Below are 19,076 nucleotides of genomic sequence, written 5' to 3' on the forward strand. Positions count from 1 at the left end.
GTTAAATAAACAAAATTATTTATTAAAAAAAATGTATTTATCTAAATTTAAAACATAATAGTATATCATCATGTAATGCTCCCAGTTTTTATTTCTTAGGTCAGTGTGTTTAAGGTGACCTTGCTGTCTTGAGTGTGAATTGTTTTAAGTGTTATGGTTGGACAAGTTTAGTTTGAGACATGAATGAGATGTTTTGGTGGTTTTAGTTTTGGATGTTAGATTAACTAGGCTCATACTCATTTGCAATTTAAAATAAAAACTGGCCCCTGGCTTCCTTTTATAGACCTTTTCCAGCAGACATTTTGACTTGTTATAGCAGGAAACGCGCATTAACGATGGCTGAGTTCCATTAAGAGTCCAAATAAACTAATCCAGTGAGCCAGTGTGCGCAGTTTTAAATCCTACCCTAAATGGAATGCAGTCGTCATTAATGATATTAAGCTCACCTGTGCCATTTTTTCTGGACTCGTCGCTGTTTTATCGCCTTCCACTCGAGGTCGCTGTAAGCTCAAAGAAACGGTTAACTTTCACATGTAAGGAGGAATTTCATTTGACCAAACGGAAGACAGAAAGCATCAACACTGACAGACAGAGGGGAGGATGCTGTGTCAGTGGAGGCAGCGGCTCACACTGAAAACAGCAACGGCACCGACTGAACGCCATTTCTCAACTTGTAGCTTTTAACAACGACACTTCAGTTAGCAGTTAGCTAGGCGGAGGATGTATCCGAGTTAGGTGCTGTTGTTTTGCTGAATTTAAGCGCTCTGTGAGGTTTCTTCTGCCGGAGTTTGAGCTCTTGTGAAGGTAAGTACGTCAGTAGTGTTAACCCCTTTTCTGCTAGCTGTTGACTTTTTCATTTCAACGTGTGTGTTTAATTTAATTGACAGTTTGCTAACATGTCAACTCCGTCGAGTGGTGAAATACAACCCTGTGAAAAGAGCCTCAAGTTTATTCTGCAGCTAAATAGGTCAACCTTAAACCGAGTTCAATTTATTCAAATCATTGGGGGGGGAAAGCACATACATTTTTCTAAAGCTAGACTGTCGTGTTTATGGTATTTAATAATGAAAATACAATTTGGTGCAATTAATAATCCAAGTGTGTTGAGCATTTTTTTGGTCACACTTAGAAAAAGTATTCATCTCTTGGTTTGCTCATGATTTGCCTTTGTTCACTGTAATAGTTAGTGTATTTTAACTATGAATATGTAATTATAAATTTAAATGCTGAAAATAAAGTGACTGTATAGGAAAGCATTTCTTGAAAAATTGCTGTCAAGACCAGTGGTGTCATGTAACTAAGTACCTTTACTCAAGTACTGTACCTAAGTACGAATTTAAGGTACTTGTACTTTCCTTCAGTCTGTTCTTTTCATGCCACTTAATAATTATACTCCATAACATTTCAGAGGAGAATATTGTATTTTTCACTTCATTACATGTTTTCCAGCTTTAGTTTCTTTAAAAATAAAGATTTTTTAACAATGTTTTGTTATAAATTAAACTAGAAACCGTTTATAGTACAGCTATAAGTACAGCTGAAATTATTAGCTGATTATTCAGTTAACCAATTGATAGAAAATTAAATGCCATGTATTTTGATGAATATTAAAGTCTTTTTTCTATTTTTTTTACAATAATTTTGAAATTTCTGGGTGTTTTGTTGTTATATTTCTTCGTTGGTTACTTAATAAATTCTTTAAGAACATTTTTCTGATTATTCTTACTTACTTTAACTGAAACTGAAATTCAAACTGAAATAAATAACATTTTAAATGCAGGACTTTTGCATGTAATAGAGTGTTTTCACAGTGTGGTATTAGTACTTTTACTTAAGTAAGGGAACTGCATACTTTTACCACCACTGGTTAAGACCTTACTGATGTGTCTATTTTAAAGAGCAGAAATGATAAAGAACAGATCTGAACCCTGCAGCACTGAACTCAATCGATTTCCAGCTTTAGCATGCGTGCGCACGCACACACACACACACACACACACACACACACACACACACACACACATGCAGGAGTAGGCTGAACACTGCCTGCAAATCAGATTGGGGCATATTTGGTGTTCTGGTACTGTCTCCTCACACTAAGGTAGAAAGCATCACCATTAAAATCATTATTCACATACTTGAGATCAAAAGACGGTCCTGTCTCATGGAAGGACCTCTGGCTCTGCTTGGCATAGATGAGGTTTGATAATCTCTTCAGGATCAGAGGAGCCAGCACAATAACCAAAATAACCAACAAAGTAATGAGAAGTCACATGTCTACAGTGAGTGTAGGTTTTAATGTTTGTCTCTGGTTGTCTTTGTTTGCAGATGGAGCTCAGCAGGAGGAAAGTGCCACTGTATGTGAGTATGTGTTCCAGTTTGAAGTCAACTTTGAATCCTCCAATTAATCTCAAGCGTTAGTTATCTCTGTGGAAAATCTCTGCAAATTGAGTTTGGAATGCAGCAGAGTCGTTTATTAAAAAAAGAAAGTCTGTGGTGGAGTTTTTGGGCTTGTGACCAAACCATTATGTTTAATGAAAATGCATCAAATGTTGTGTCTGAAAAGGTTATAACTGTTTTGTGGACAAGCATAAATAGAGAACATGTAATTTAATCGAGTTCTCTACAGTAACTGTAGGTACAAGTTTTTTTAAAATGAGATTTGACACTAGGGTCAATGAGGACGCCATGATGACAGGGGACTTATGTTTCCGACTTTGATCAAACAGGGACTTTATTGGTCTTTGAAGTTTAAAAGAAACATCTCCTAGGTTTTGCTGATGGATTATTTGAGCACTGAATCATAGTTTCATTGGAAAAAACGTAACCATATCCATCAGTGCAACAGTGACATTAGGAGCCTGGCATTTGTGTGTATAACTAGCCAATCAGTAACTCTGTGATTCATTCACAGTGATGTTTTTTATTTGTATTTTACTAACTCAGAGTTGGAAAGAACGTGTATTTGCTATCAGTTTGATTTGTGATGTCTCTGGTTGTGTTAAACCTTTGAATGGATCTGTTGTCTCTGAGGTTAAGCTCTAGTCAAACAGGGCAGGGCCATGGTCAAATATTGCTTTATTGGTTTCAGTTTGGGTAATCTTAACAATGTACGCAAACATTAATGAGAACTAATGTTTCTCTGAGCATCAAAGGGGGTGATACAATGCTCACACTGTAGTCAGACAATGAATCTTTTCTAATTGACATGTTTTTAATGTGGTTTTCCTTTTACTCAAGGTTAGCTAAAGGTTGCCAACCTTGTGTGACGGCACTATCTAGCCCATTTCATGTAGTGAAACACCTGCACCTTAGATACTCTGCTTGCCTTCTATCGATGCCTATGAATAAATGAATACACTTTTGCAAAAACTCAGTTTTAACAGGGAAGATTGTAAAACTTAACAAAGTTGACGAGGGTTTTGACAAGACTAATCCGACTTTCAATGAGCAGTCCTTCTATTTTCTTTACTTTAGTTTTCAGTGTAGGAAGTTGTTACCAGTGCTGGAATAGCAATGTTCCCTGCAGGATTCTCCACCACTGAAGTGGGCTTTGACCAAATGGACGTACACACATATCTATATTTGTACAGTAGACAATACAAATGCCCTCTCTAATCTGTGATCAGACAAAATCTCCTGTCGTGTGTTAGACTTTCTGAAGCCTGAAAAAACAGCCAAGAGGAGATGCAAAAGCCAGTTTCCAGAAGTCCAATTGAATTACATTATGCCCAAAGTTTATAATAAAATTTCTGGACAGTGATGCCAAAATGAATCTGCCTATCCCAGCTTTAATAAGATAATCTAAATTCTCGTTTTTCTGAATTAAGAGGTTGATTTTTTTATTAAAATTTGCTAACTGACGTTCAGTATAAAATATAGCTGAGGTTAGTGGAAATTAGTTTTGTGGGGATTTGGTCAAAACTGAAAACTCAATAATTTGTGGTCAACATCTGGTCAACCATACAGAGGTGAGGAGTCTTAATGAGGGCACATGAGAAACTCTGCAGACATAAAATTTGTGGTAAAGCTGGTGTTCTCTCTGTCAAAGAATATCCGACTGGGGATAAAGAAATGGATAAGTGAACCTGAAGGTAGGATTAGGTGAGATGGAGAGACATGGAGGCAGGATTACTTGCAGTGTCTCTTTCTAAGGAAGCGAGAGAATCAAAGAGAAAAGCCTTTGAGTTTTACAGCGTGAGAAATTAGGTTAGCTGTTGAGGTGATGCAAGGCTAATAGAAAGATTCTCACGAGAAAAAGACAGACTACTTAAAAAATAACATCCTCACTCTTGCACAATCCTGTATTTATCTGTGATGTTCCTTGCTTTTCAAGTCAAGCCTTATAATTAACATTTTTTGGTTTACCTTCTATCCTTCAGATTGTCTCCTCTACTTCTGCCTCACTCCCTCAGTTTGATTTGTTTCCCAGAATAACTCACACAGGGTGTCATGTGGCTGCATCACTGTCTGGTCTATTGAGGCCACTGTAGGTGGACAAATTGTTATCTTCTACAATAGATTTCTTCCCCTGTGACTGGTGGATGTTGGTAAAGAGCTGCAGCTCTAAAAAGCAGACTAGTAGCCATGGAAGATGTTTTTTTTTCTCAGGGACTAAAATTAAAGGCAGATGTTAAGTTTTGATATTTAAATTGCAAGAAATATGACTTCAAATTTAGCTACAGTTGCATTAGATATCTGAACACTGCAGACATTTATCTGCAGAAAAAAAGTTCTCGGCAAATCAACAGCATGGGCCATGAGATGATTAATCATGCACTTATCAATAATTTTATATCAACAATGAGTTGAATGACATTGTGCAGTGTGAAAGGGGCTGCCATCTAGTTCCGTTAGATTGAAACAAGGCAGACATCTCTACGGCCAGTATCTCCAAACTTTCTGCGAGTCACACCAAAACAGTCTAGATTGGTATAAAGTACTACAGGTAAGGGAAAGATATGCATCTTAATTTGGGGGTTGAACTTTGCAAGACATGCCGTATAGAGACAACTCACACGATGAGCAACAGATGAACATGTCATCTCAACATTCGTCATTTCAGAGTCTGCGCTGTCTACCCTTTAATATTTTCTTAAGTGCAAATGGACATTAAGTGTGCTAGTGGCCCTAGAGTTTCAGCTGTGAGTGCCTTAACAAACCATGCACTGTGTTCATTGCACATTTTATGCAGGGGATGCTATTATTATTATGTCAGTTTGTAGTTATTTAATTTAAGGTTTCGTTAAAGTAATAACACAAATAAACCTATGGGGTAATTAAGTTTTCCTTAAGTTCTGCAGAGTGTAATAATTCATTGTATCGCTAAATAAAATCTTTGCATAATATGTCTATGGCTGGGTGTTGATGATTAATGTATGTATGTAGTGCAGAATATTGAAAATGTCAATGCCAAAAGCAGGGATCCAATGTCTGGTTAGATTCCGAAACTTTTTACTCATTGCTTGTTTCAATAGTTCCCAATTTAAATCGAAACTGTCAGTTTTTTAATCAGTCTTATTCAGGAAAAGTTCTTGTACAGCTACATTTAAGTATAGTTTCCTATTTTGTAATAAAAAAAAATCAAAGAATCATTTTGGTATTGGTATCAAAACACATGTAGTGTATAAGGTCATGTCATACCCAGCCCTATATAGAACAACAACCAAGATTTTGAGCAGTTCAACCCAAGTCTCTCAAGTGAGGATGTAGAGTCTAGTTAGGCTTTCATAAAACACCTCACACCCACATTTGACCTGCGCAAAGTTTTTAAAGGCCACTAATCTGTCCACATATCAGTGTGACTGTTCTCCATATTTCACTTTGTTCTGCCTCAGATCAGAAGTCTAAAGTGCTCTGGTCTGTTGGGATCAGGTCAGTCTTTTCAGCAGACACTAAGACATTCCTGTTTTTATTGAAGGGGATGTTTTATTGTATCCTCAAGAGGCATGCTGTCAGGGGATTTGGTGTACTTTACAGAAATGTAGAACAGTGCATCAGAATAGAGTCTTTACTCTAAAATGGGCTTGTATCTTTAGGACCAGAAATATATTTTGCTCTCTAGCATCTTTCTTCTTTATTATGTCTTTCAACCTCTCTCACTTTTCTTTATCTCAGGGCCAGGCGAAGGTATTTGCATTGCTCGAGGGCTTAGACTCAGTGCCGGAGGATGTGGAGGTCTACGTTGTTTTGGAGGGATCCACGCTGGTTCATGTCACCAGGGCTCAGAGTGATGTCATGCTCTGCTTTATAGTGCCTGGTATGTTCATGTGTGTATGATGTGTAATGTATTGCTTTTATGTTGCATGTATTTTGGGTTAATTTGTTATGTTGTACATCAAAAAGGGAGAATTTATTTAGAAAACTATGTGTAGACATTGAATTGCGCATCCTGACAATCCCAGATTTTCCACTCCTGCCTGTGATATACTCAGAAAGAGTATATCACTGTACAGTATATCACACACACACACACACACACACACACAGAGAGACACACACACATACACACACAACACAGACACTGCACAGTCTGTGACTTGAGGTCTGGAAAGGCACAGAATCTTATCAGCTTCCTCTCAGGAGGGAAACAGCTCCACAAACAATACGTCAACATTACTGGGCCTCTGTGTCGGTTGACACAGACAGCCGGCAGTCCTGCAGGCTTGAGCACTCTCTACAATGGCTGGACTATTTAAGGCAGGTCTTCTTCTCCATCAGAAAAAAAAAATGCCTTTACCGGCATACAAAATAAAAACATTTTTCGCCATACTCAGTGATTCTTTAAGGTGCTTAGGCTCTGAGCAACAATATATAATGTGTATTTTAAGGACCATACTAGTGGTTTTAAATTTTTAGCATATGACCTATCAACTGTCTAGAATTTTAATATTTTTTTTACTAATTTATCACAGACAGTGAGTATTTTCAGACAGATTTCTTTGCACCCAGGAGGCCATCAGTTTCAGCTCATTATATTACACTGACTTGAAACCTGGAATCCATTAAATTTTCATGCTGTATTTTTGTTGCCTGAAAAATAGGTTGCAGGCACTGCATGTTCATAGAATTAGGAAGAAAATTAAACAGAGAAAAAAAGGTTGCCACACAATGTATATAACGACTCTTTTATAATTCTGTCCTCATTAAGTCTGACTTTTGCTTTGTTGTGTCCCTCTTTAGGACATAACCTGGCTGAAGTGGTCTCTGTCCAGGCCTACCTGTGCTCTGAAACCACACCCCTCACCTGGGTGGGCGGAGCTATACTGGAGTATGTTCAAGATGATGCTCAGGTGGGGAAGATACACAAATATGATCCTGTGGTAAAAAATCCTGCTTGCACACAGATTCTTGTAGACAGATTCCTCGTGTTGTTAATCTCTTACCTCGTGATAAAATTCCCCAAATATTTTATTTTGCATTGAAAACAATAAGTATTAAAGCTGAAAGCTGAAAAGAAACGGCCCTAGCACCTTTCTGCAAGTCGGGACACTGGCAGGATGGTGGTTGACACAGGTGTGCAGTTCTGTGACTATTTGACTGCATGTACGATTTACGCGTTATTTTCTGTGTGGAATGCACCTCTTTTGGTGTCCACAGTGTGGCTCTAGAGAACACAAACTAATAACAGTCATGTTGCTGTAAATCATGTGGAGACCACACCATGTACATTTCATGCAAATGGAATGATCTTTGTCTTATAAGGTTGACTTCCTGTTGTCAGAAAGTGGTGCTAGGATTCCCGAGTCAACATGCACATGTAAATGTCTTCAGGCCTGGACTCTTATTCAGTATGTGAAATTTGGGGCAGAAAGGGCTCTGTAAAGTTACAACAGCTTCCTGTGTTATTGTGAAACGTGCAAATTGCCTGTTTTGCCAAGACACACTGTTCCATGACAACACAAAAGCTTGCAATTTGGTGTTGTGAAGGTCTCAAGATTCTGCTAATTAAATTTGAGATGGATCTATTGGATCCTCTAGGAGGAGTTTTGAAAAGTTCCCTTCCTGCAAAGTGCCTAAAGTTGCATGTTGTTACATCATCCTTCAAGCTATTCACTATTCCTTAGCAGTTTAGCATCACATCAGTTGTAGGGTTATACCAACCAAAATTTGAAACAAATCAGATTGACCCTCTAGGAGATGTTTGAAAAAGTTAGTAGAGAATACATGAAAATTTCAAATCAAACATTTAAACTAAATTCAAAATGACTCACTTCCAAGTGGGTGGAGCTAATGAAACCCAAGAGAAATATGTCCAAAATATTAAGAGCGATGTGGCTGGCAACTTAACTAATACAGCAAATATTCTGGAGCCTGCTGAACACACAAGAACCCAATCACCGCAGAACTCTGCAATTTTTTGAGCATTTTTGAGCACCATAAGCCCCTCAAGAAAGCTTTTTTGCAGCATAATAATTTCTATTATAAAAGATATCTGGCACTTTTAGTGCTCAGGTCATAATCACCTCACATCAGTTGCATTGCACACCAGTTATCACACATTGCATCTTATTCATGGCTGCTTTATTCTCAGGACCTGGCAGAGCACCTGGTAATACACGGACATTGCCTGAGCTCCATGGATCACAAGGAGCTGAGCAGCCTCTTCAACTTGGGCCAGGAGAGCTCTCGCTGGGCTATGGATCGTCGCGTGGCTCTTGCCATGGCCAATCTGGATATCCCCCAAAACTGGAATGTACTGGGAAGCAACAGTGGAGAAGGTGAGAGTGTTATTATTTTTATCTTGCTAAAGGGCATTCCTGCACTGATATTTTGAGCAAATGCACATCAGATTTGCTTATTTTTATTTATTTATTATTTTTTATATTTGCTATTATACAGCAATATACTTGAACATTTAAAATTCTTAAATGTTTAAAACAGTACACATTAGATAGATAATAGATGAATAGATGCAATTTTGCAATGCAAGCTGACAGACGAGGAGGGTTACTTTGCTTTCATTGGTTTATTTAATTGGTATTGGGTTTAAAGGCAGATGCAGTTTTGTCTAAGGAGTGATTTACTACATTTTACTATTTACATGTCAGTTCATGAACAAAAATTATTATTATTTTTTTTTTTCTCTGAACAAAAATTCTTGAAGGTAGTTTTTGTCATCACATCATCTCTCAGCATCACACTGGAAACTTGGAGACATTACTACCCAAGGAAGGTGAACTCTTCAACTCCCCTTCACCCCCCTTTCTTCTCCACCATCGTTCCCATTTTCCGTGCTCACTGGGCTAAAATCGGAAGTGAACACGGTCACATGTGTGCTTCTGTTAAATTCATCAAAGCCAATTAAGCAGCACGTAATGTGGTTAATAGAGCCTTTCCTTCTGCAAGTAGCCCTCGGCGGAGCTCAATAAGTCTGAGTGCAAGTGTGCATATGTGTATGTGCTGACCATCATGTTTACTAGATGCCACCATCTGTTTCTATGATCTTAGTGTTTGTGTAAGGCCACCTACATAAATAACAAACTAGATTTAGCATTAACATAGTTAAGGCAGTCTGTTTTATTGCAGCAGCTCCCTCTAAATGTCTGCAGTTAATTTGATAACTCTGCTCATGACGTCACTCTTCTGCCGATCCTGTATGCCACTAACTTTCCTATGGTGGTTGCTGTTTGTTTATAGTGCATTACTCAGATTTTTTAAAGAGAATGGAAAAAACTCATTCAAAACCTAATTCTGTCACAAAATCAAGACACATTTATTCACATTCATTGGCGCTGGGAATTTTGTTCTCCCTGGACTGTGTGCAGCTCTGAAATATTGAGCATTGACGTTTTTAATACAGCTGGCAAAAGTGTTATCTTGTGAAATCTGTCTTTAAGCTTAACAAGGCCTGCAACCTGATGGGCTTCAGATGTAAAATATTCTTCGAGAAAAAGAAAAAGGGAATTTTTAAGAAACAAAGTGGGGCCTTTTTTATCTGTAAAGTAAATCAGGGTTTGGTTTCACCAATTCCTGTCTGATTACTATGAAGTAATCTCAATTTGACTTGAAAACACAAGTATTTTTTAGACTAGTGTTGACACAATGATTGCCCTGTATTGGTGAAAGGGGCTTTTATCAACTGTCTTTATGTTTGCTAACACTTTCTTTTTGCAATGTTATGGATTAAAGTCACAGAAAAATATAGTAATATGAATGATATAAAAAAATATATAGACATAATATAGTCCTACTCACCTTATGTAGACCGTGGGTATAAGCCTGCCGTTGGCCAGCTTTCATAGCCAGTATTCTCCCCTTTTGCTAAATGTGTGCTACCAATTTGCAAGTGCACCATTTCTGCAGAATAAAACTGCATTAGCAAAAACAAGCAGTGGACACGTACCATCACAAGACATTTGACAAGATCTGATTAATTGTTATAAGTTTATTAAACTGGTATAAACAGAGCTTGTATTGTGCTGCATTTTATGATGTTTCCATTTTTTTTTCTTTATAGTGGACGTAACTATTTTCACTTGGCCAGGCTGAAATGTGCTGACGTTGACTCTTTTTTTTCCTTTTGAATAATAATACCTAAGCCCTAAAAAAATGTCCAGATATTCAAATATTTTAAGATAATGATGAATTAATACTGCATATTTAAAAATGTAAGACTAAATTTCCAAGCTTAGCAGCTGCTTGACTGTAGCTGATTGGATGCAGGCCAGTTACCTGAATACAGATATTGTTGGACCACATTGAGTGGCAGGCACAGAAATAAGAGTCTGTCACCACTTTGTTGAAAAGCTTTTATTACCTTAAAGTGGGTCAGTGGAGCAGCGTCATCCAGCGCTGTGCAAGAGAAGAATTAATCATTGACATTTAGGTTAATTATCATGAGGAGGTGGTTATCAAGACAAGATTCTCAACATTTTAGTTTCCTCCTATTTATGTCAAATTTTGCCACTGGCTTATTTGTTCTCGTTACTGTTAATCTCTTCTTTCTCTTCCACTCAGCACCTGTCTCAGATCCCACTGCATACTTTAAACTCTGCAGTACTTTTTTATATTCTACTATATATCTCCCTTCATCTCCAGAGCACAGTCTCAGGGAGTCTCCCCTCCACCTGGCCGTGAGATGGGGTCTGTATCGGCTGGCAGAGCTGCTGCTGTGTCAGCCGGGAGGTCTGATGGCTGTAAACCTGCCAAACGAAGAAGGAGTCACTCCACTGCAGCTGGCACAGGCAGCAGGCAACACCGAGCTCCTGGAACTGCTCACACAGTAAGATTATAAGCTCCAACAGGGAGGGATGCTGACAAATGAATCACTGTTTTGCTGTAACATTATGCGTACAGTGCAGAGCTTTCCCACACACAGTGACAGAAACAACACAGTTTTAGCTATTATCCCATCCATTAGTCTTACCAGCTTATCCTAAGAGTGTCTTAGAATGGCTGTAGCCAGCCTCAGCTGATAATGAGTAAGAGACGGGTTACGCTTTAAACAGGTTGTCAGTTTATCAAATGACACATAGAGACAGACGAACATTCTTGCTCACACCCAAACCTTGCGGGCAAATTTAGTGTCACCGTCTAACCTAACCTGCATGTATTTGATCTGTGATTGGTGACCCACTTAGGCACGGGGAGAACATGCAGACTACACACATTGCATTCTTTCAATCTCAAATACTGTAAATATACTGGTTTAAGTGCATTTTATGAACACCTGTCAAACTCAGGAATGTTTTGTGCTCAATCTGGATCCATAAACCATAAGCAGAGATTTTTAGGCCCCCTTACTTGACCTGAAAAAGTAGAATACTATCATCTACACTGATTTATTTATATATCTCAGTGTCTTAAATGATAAAAACTGTACTTTGTAGAATATCAACTGTGATGTTTTTGTGATCACACTAACCCACATGTTGGGCTGCAGCCCACCTAATCCTCTAGCCACGCCTCCAGCAGGTCTGTCCCAGGTTTGGGCAAACCGGTCCCGCTTGCTGAGGTTCTGCCATGATACAGGGAACCTGACTTTGACTGTTAGACAAAACCTGAGGTGGAGCTCAGAGGAGAGCCGGCACGCTGACATCTTCCTTCTCAGAGACCGGCTCAGAGATGAGGACTTCCTCCGAGAGGTGAGTTTGAGTTGTTAGTGTTGTCTAGTGGTCAGTGTAGGTAAATAACACTGTCAGCTATGATCACATATGCAATCAAACCTGTAATTTATAGTCATAATGATTGGGCCTTTCTTGGGGGACTTTGCACATAAACACAAACTGCAACTGAACCTAAAGTATCATCAAAATAAAGCTAATTGGAAATTGTCTAATTTTATATATCAGCATCCTCTTACTTAAACGTCACTTTTCCTCCCACAGATCAAAGCTCTAAGGAGGGAACGTGTAGAGACCATCCTCGGGAAGGAAGAACTGGTTGACGATCCTATGGAGGAAGGTATCATACGCTTCCTAATCTGTCTGATTTGCGATACTTCAGAGGCCTGGTTAAACTAAACCATCCAGTCTTAACTCTTCTCTTTTATGTTGCAATGGTCTGCTACTGTTTTGTTCCAGTGGTTTATGAGGCTGGATACTGTGGCTTGATTCAGGTTGCAATATTGCTAGACATTGACTGCCCTCGTGTGGGGGTTTGAGGTATCACAAGTCTGCAGGGGGAAAGAGTAGATAAAAGTAAAATACTCTGTTGCAAAGATACATCAATAAGAATTCTAGTATCATGTGTGAATTAATTAACAGTAAAGTGAAAGAAGTTCAAATTATCGAAAGCAGCAAAACATTTCAGTCATAGTGTTTTAACTTGAAATATATTAAACGGTGCCTTTGGTATCGTGCAAATAGCAGAGTAAGCAAACTGTTCATAAATAGTGCTGAAACTATATGCTTCATAATTTATTCTTCAATTAGGTGACTGAAAATTTTGATGTTCAGTGATTTATGAAAAAATGTCAAATACTTGATTGTTCTATCTTTTTAAACTTGTGTTTTCTGCTTTCTTTTATGTGCTCTATCATTGCACATTTATTATCTTTCTATTTTTAACTGAAGTTAGGACATAAGAAATTTAGAGATATTATCTTTAGCTCTAGGCATTTTTAAACAATTTTACAGGAGCGAGATTAATAAAAAAATACAAAGAAGTAACCATCAGGAGATTATGGATGATGAAAATAATCATTAATTACAGCCCTGTCCATAAAAACTCTGTGTGATCATGATTTTATTCACTTTTATGTGTCAGTAAATATTTATGGGTGAATATGTTGAGACAAGCAATAAAGATGTAAATAAAAAAATCTAGTTAGAGGACGGAATTTGCTAGGCCACCATCTACTTGACAAGGTTGTTCCTTGTTACCCTCTGTCTCTATGACTCTCTCTTGCTGTGGAGCCAGCTGGCATCACTGTATCAGATCTGAGTGAAAGTATTTCATGGCATCACACTCTGGCACAGAAAGACTTTTGTCAGACTTGAATTGTTATTTAATCTTTTCATATAGTTTACATCTTCCTCTTTGTCAGCCTTTGCAGTTTGTTTCTCTTCCTCTTGTGCATTTTCTGCCTCTCCCAACCTATGTACAGCATCCTTTATGGGTCCTTGCCACTTCCCTCTCCTACATTTATATGTTTTTATATTTTTACATGACCCCAGGCCTTGTATCAAACCACCCAAACACAAATTTTAGGGCGTAACTGCTTTGTTTTCTGCTTTGCAGTCATACACCATGTCCTTTGATCTGGGATGCACATGGTAGTTAAATCAAAAGAAAGGCCACACAGTAAAGATCTCCCCAGGTTATGAAAAAAAAGTTTTAACATCACACATACATCATTAAAAACTGACAAACATCTGCGCTTACTTGAGCTTCTTTTGAAGTTTAATGGCTGCTGTGCGTCTGAGTATGTTTTCTCTTCTTTTAGCACTGTACCCTGATGTCAACAGTGCTGCCATAGAAGAAAATGTGAGTATTTAATTAAATATCTGACATACAAAGAGAGCTGTTGCCTACATCATGACCATAATATATTTTATTCATACTGTAAATCTCACGTGTTAAAAGGATTACCTCATCCCCAAATGATAATATGTATATCAGTTACTCATCCTGTATTATGTGAATCCAAGTCCCTCCATAGTGAATGGAGGATCCAAATATGAAGAGAATTCTTGATCAACTGAAGTCACAGGCTACCACTTTTAACAACAGCAAAATTATATCAAAACATCAGTTAACAAGCTCTCACAAAACTCGTATAGTTGCAGTGTAGTCCATTTAGTCGTATGCTCAGTGCTCTCTCAACAGACACTCCTGCTGAATGCAGCAGCTGCTGGTCTACCGCTGCCTCAATCAGCACTTTGTTCGTGTTATTTTGTCACTGTTTCTTAAAGGGTTAGTTTGAGTTCGTCAAAGTCACACAGTAACACAAACAAACTGACTGAGGCAGTTTTAGAACAACATCTGCCATGCGCAGCAAGGTGAAATTACTGTTTTTGTCAATGGAGTCTGGCTTTGGAAAGAGTATTGGAGTTGGTAAACTGAAGTTTTGATTTATTTTTCTTGTTGCTAGACACAGTCACCTAAAGAATTGAGTTTATCAAGAATTTTCTTCACAAATCAACATTACATGAAATGAGTAACTGATATACAAATGGTCATTTGGAGGGTGAAGTGTTCCTTTGAAGAGCTTGTTCTGAGGAGGTTAGTCAGCTATGAACATTAATCCTAACCTGTCTTTCCAAAACATTCCAGACTAATTTTGTGCCAAAAACAGGTGCTACTTAAAAAATCCCAGCTATCTACTTTCACATTCTGAAACTCCCAAAGCTCCATTCAATGTCTATGAACATCTGCATCAGCCAGCGTTACTGACTGCACCTCAATGCTCCACATTGTTTCACTCTTATTGTTGAGGTGTTGGAGTTGGCACCTTGCACACACCACTGAATGGCAACTTTGTGAGCAGTCAAGTGTGTATGTCATGTTTTGAGAGGTGTGGCATGTGCACATGACTCTGGTCATCCAATAGGACCTGTTTTATGTGTTACAGATGGTTAGCTAATTGATCTTTGTCTGTCACACACCTATGCACTCGCCAAACACTTGTGTTTTTGTACTTAGTTGGACTCTAGTTTTTGTGGTTAGCTCGTAGCCTGATGAGACAGTCTTGCTGTTGAAATGTGTGTGCTATTTGGTGAAAGGTTCTCTGCTTCTGCAGGACTATGAGGAGCCGCTGATGTTTTGCCTGAACGAAGAGGACGAGGAGGACGACCCATCACAGTACGACTCTGGTAAAAGATTTTATTTTTAAAATCTTTTTAAACTTCCTGTCTGAGCAAGGTTACTTTCTCAGAAGCCTGTTTTTAGATATGGCATTGATTTTAGAGTTTGTGGTGCCTCAGCTGCAGATCATGTTTTGAGCAGACTGAAAGTGATCGTTGTTGTTTTAGGTGGTGTTATATTCATAGGAAGTTATCCAAGTAGCCTCTAATCATTAAGTGACTCCAACTGCAGGAAACGTTTCCTTTCCTGAACAGAACTTGGAACTATACTTTAATCCTCTGGACTATGGCTGTCTACCTTCCCCATGGACTATAGGATCACATTTCAGCCCCCTGGCCTCTCTTGCGCCCCCCCTTCTCTGGAGATTTTTGAGTCTTGTCACTCTGTGTTTAGAGTGATTAGGGCACTGAGGAGGAATCTTGTTAATGTGACTCGTAGAGAACAATATTGAGTCATCCTAGTCCTGCCAGCTGTGACAGGGGGACAGAAATGAATCCTAACGATGTGGCCAAAGGTGGCTTTACTCTGATCTGACGGGAACGGACAGATTTGAGAGTGGGAACATCCTGTGGGTTAATAATTGGCTTGTATTGCTGCAGAGCAGACTGATGCTTCAGTGTAAGAATGCTGTGGTTACAAGCTGAGGCTTCAGGCTTTATAACACTTGGCACTGGACATCTGCAATCTGAACTTCCTGTGGCTGGTGTTGTTTTCCATGCTATATGGTTTAGCTATTTTGCACTCGTGTGTGTGTCTGTGTGTGTGTGTGTGTGTGTGTGTGTGTGTATGTTGGCTGAGGATTTTCACATTTTCTGGTCTTTGATGACCACATGCCTGTGACCTCGATTGGTCCCTTCAAACGCTGTTTGTGGTTCAGACGAATAACGCTGGTCACTTGAATCCTGTTTTCTCCTCAGTTTCCCCTCAATGCCGTGTTCAAAGTAAAAAAATAGCTCAGACTGAAAGTGACTCAGGTTTTATGCGTGTTATTCTTCCCGGACTACAATGCTTATTTGACCCTTGAGGAATTTCTATTCCTCATTAGACATTCCTAAGCCGTCGGGCATAACGACTGACAGACAGGTTTTTATTTTTTTAACAAAGGAGTGAAGCATATAGTGCGATTCCAGTCTGTTTTTATCATTGAGCTAATGCGTCATTGAATAGACAGACAGAACTTCTGTAGCCAGAGCTTCAGCAAGAGATGAGGAATTTTGAGCGTAGCTGTCATGTTCCCCCTGTCTTCTTGATGTCAACGCTTTCCTCTCTCCAATACAAATGACTGTAACTTCACTGGCATGACTGTTATTCAATACAGAATAACCACAGCAGGTTGTACAAGATGTACAGTATAAGTGCAGTGTATAATTGGGGGAGCGAAAGAGGGAGGAATGGCATTCAATAATGGCCCCAAAGCCAGAACTGAACATGGGATGTTTCAGTTAAATGACATTCACTGTAACCATTTGGACACCAAGCCAGTCCAATATTCAGTTCAATTCAGTTCAGCTTTATTGTCATTTTTCTATACATTTACATGCAGAGCAGAATGAAAGAGCATTTCTCAGATACCTCAGGTGCAAATATAAAAATAAATAACAACAATAAACAAAAAAACATCCTCACAGCCATTTAAAACAACTTTAAAAACAATCAGTCCCTAAAACAATATAAAATAGCTAAAATGGTTAAAAAGTGCCCAGCACAGGATTAAAGATAAAAAGTGCCAAATGATGTGTGCAAAGTAAATAACATTGAAAGGAACAGAGAGTAAGATTTATACAGATTTAGTAGCATCTAGCAGTGTGGATTGCAAACAGCTAAAACTTTTCCTAGTTAAGATTCTTGCAGCGTACATTGTTTAGGAGATTTTTACCTGGAGAAGAATTTTCTCTTCTCCCAAAAACAAATGAACCAGAAAATGTAAACTAGTGAAAAACGCTGAATAAAGCAGTTTCATGTTATAAATCCATTTTTCTCTGATGATGTTTGGCACATCACAGACAGGCCGCTAGCCCAGCACCTGCTAATGTGTGATCACCCTTTTTCTCTGATTAGTTAAGACCGAGACATTCAGGATGTTTTTACCAGGAGTATCTGCAGAGGTCTCCTCTCCAAAAAACAGACCTGCTGATTTAAAATGGTAAAAACACCAAATAAAGAAGTTTCACTTTATAAATCAGTGTTTTACCGTTGCTGTTTGGCATGATGGAGACTTCCAGTTTTTTTCTACTTAAGATCCAAAGCCGTATTTTCTACAGAGGGCTCTTACTCTTTAAAACAAACAGACCCATTGATTTAAATCTGTAAAAACACTGAATAAAGTAGCAGTTATGTGTTTAAAAAAAAAAAAAAAAATAAAGTTTTTCCAACACTCTTGTTACAGAGCAGCTGTTAACTACAGGTGCCGATGCAAAAACACAAATGGCCCTATCTATAGTCAGTGTTTGGTTATCCACTCTGGACTACGGTGGAAACATGTTGGTGCAACATGACGATTTCAGTGGACAACGACCCATTCCCTATTTAGATATAAATGGCTCATTCTAAGGTAACAAAAACACAACAATTCTTATTTTTAGATGATTATACACTAAAGAAAATATGCTTGTTAAATTATAATATATATAATCCCCTAAATCCTACACATTAGGCCATTAAGAAAAAAAAGACAAGTTTCTCTCTGTTCTCTCTCTGTCTTCCGTCCTTCCACCTCCCTCCTCTTTCCCCCCATTTCTGCCCTCCTAATGCTCCCAAAATTCAAATACCCCACCCAAAACACACACTTTCCCCCAAATACCTGCACACACACACATGAACAGACAGACTCATGCACCCATGCCCCCAAGTCCCATCCTCCCAGGTCAGCATTTTAATGTGAGTTTAGTGAACAAACAGCAAATGCCACTTCATCCCGAGCAGCTCTGCTCTCCACAGCTGAAGAAAGGAAGGAGGTCGATGTGTGTGTGTTGTCAGTGTGTGTGCACTTCTGTGTTTGAGAGAGAGAATGCATTGGGGAAGAGCTCTCTGAAGGGGGCAAGGGGGTATGGGGAAGTGAAAAAAAGGGGGTGTTTGTTGCTGAATGGGGGTTGCCAGGGCTTTGCTGAATGCAGTTCTCCAGCAGCTTGTTGAGATCCCCAGGGAGAGAAGAGTGGATGAGTGTGGTGTGTGTATGTGTGCATAATGGCAGAAAAGAGTGTGAGCAAGAGAAAGGGATTTATGATATGGATAGCTTGGCAGCGTGACAACAGACGATGAGTGCAACGCCAGAAACGCTAACTAGAGTCTCCGACCCCGGCTGAGAGATCTAATTGGAGAGCGGAAAAAAAGGCTTAAACCTCACACAGACCCCACAAAGGCAGCATTAATGTTCACTAGTATAGTGCCAACACCCCTCCCCACACACACACACACACACACACACACAGAGACTTCTTTCTATAGTTTCAGTGTACCTCTGTTTCCCTCCTCTGTATATATTCTGACTACAAAACCCTTCTCATCCCCTCTTTTCTCTCTTTTTTTATCACATTCCTTCATTTATGTGCATTTATAAACCCATGTTAGGAGTCTCTCCACAGTGCCATTGTCTAGTTTGTCTCTTAAACCCCCTTCACCATCCCTTTCTGTCACTTTTACCACCTTGAGCCAAACTTACTTTTATCCTTGCTGCTGCAATTGGAGCAATGTACTCGTGCAAGTTGGCAAGAGGAGGGAAAGGGGCGAGAAAAAAACTGCATGGAAGAAGAAAACAGCAGCGGCTCTCACTGCTGTCTCCATGGTGAGGCTGCTGACCTGGCAGACTGCTCCCCCCCACACACACACAC

The 19,076-nt window shown here is 39.0% G+C and overlaps 1 protein-coding gene across 7 annotated transcripts in view; it reads left to right on the forward strand.

Annotated features, from left to right (window-relative positions):
* The first annotated feature begins 646 nt into the window (after positions 1-646).
* The window catches only part of LOC121944147 (rho guanine nucleotide exchange factor 28-like), a 45,815-nt gene continuing 27,385 nt past the window's right edge, over positions 647-19,076 (forward strand). For all 7 annotated transcript variants that reach the window (XM_042487839.1, XM_042487840.1, XM_042487843.1 and 4 more), the window contains exons 1-10: positions 647-804; positions 2,329-2,361; positions 6,118-6,259; positions 7,183-7,292; positions 8,534-8,720; positions 11,041-11,224; positions 11,885-12,086; positions 12,330-12,405; positions 13,889-13,929; positions 15,185-15,257. In XM_042487839.1, the coding sequence (XP_042343773.1) occupies positions 2,329-2,361; positions 6,118-6,259; positions 7,183-7,292; positions 8,534-8,720; positions 11,041-11,224; positions 11,885-12,086; positions 12,330-12,405; positions 13,889-13,929; positions 15,185-15,257 (1,048 nt within the window). In that variant the 5' untranslated portion in view covers positions 647-804. The remainder of the gene's footprint in view (positions 805-2,328; positions 2,362-6,117; positions 6,260-7,182; positions 7,293-8,533; positions 8,721-11,040; positions 11,225-11,884; positions 12,087-12,329; positions 12,406-13,888; positions 13,930-15,184; positions 15,258-19,076) is intronic.

This window comes from Plectropomus leopardus, chromosome 6 (assembly GCF_008729295.1).
Source record: "Plectropomus leopardus isolate mb chromosome 6, YSFRI_Pleo_2.0, whole genome shotgun sequence".
NCBI lineage: Eukaryota > Metazoa > Chordata > Actinopteri > Perciformes > Serranidae > Plectropomus > Plectropomus leopardus.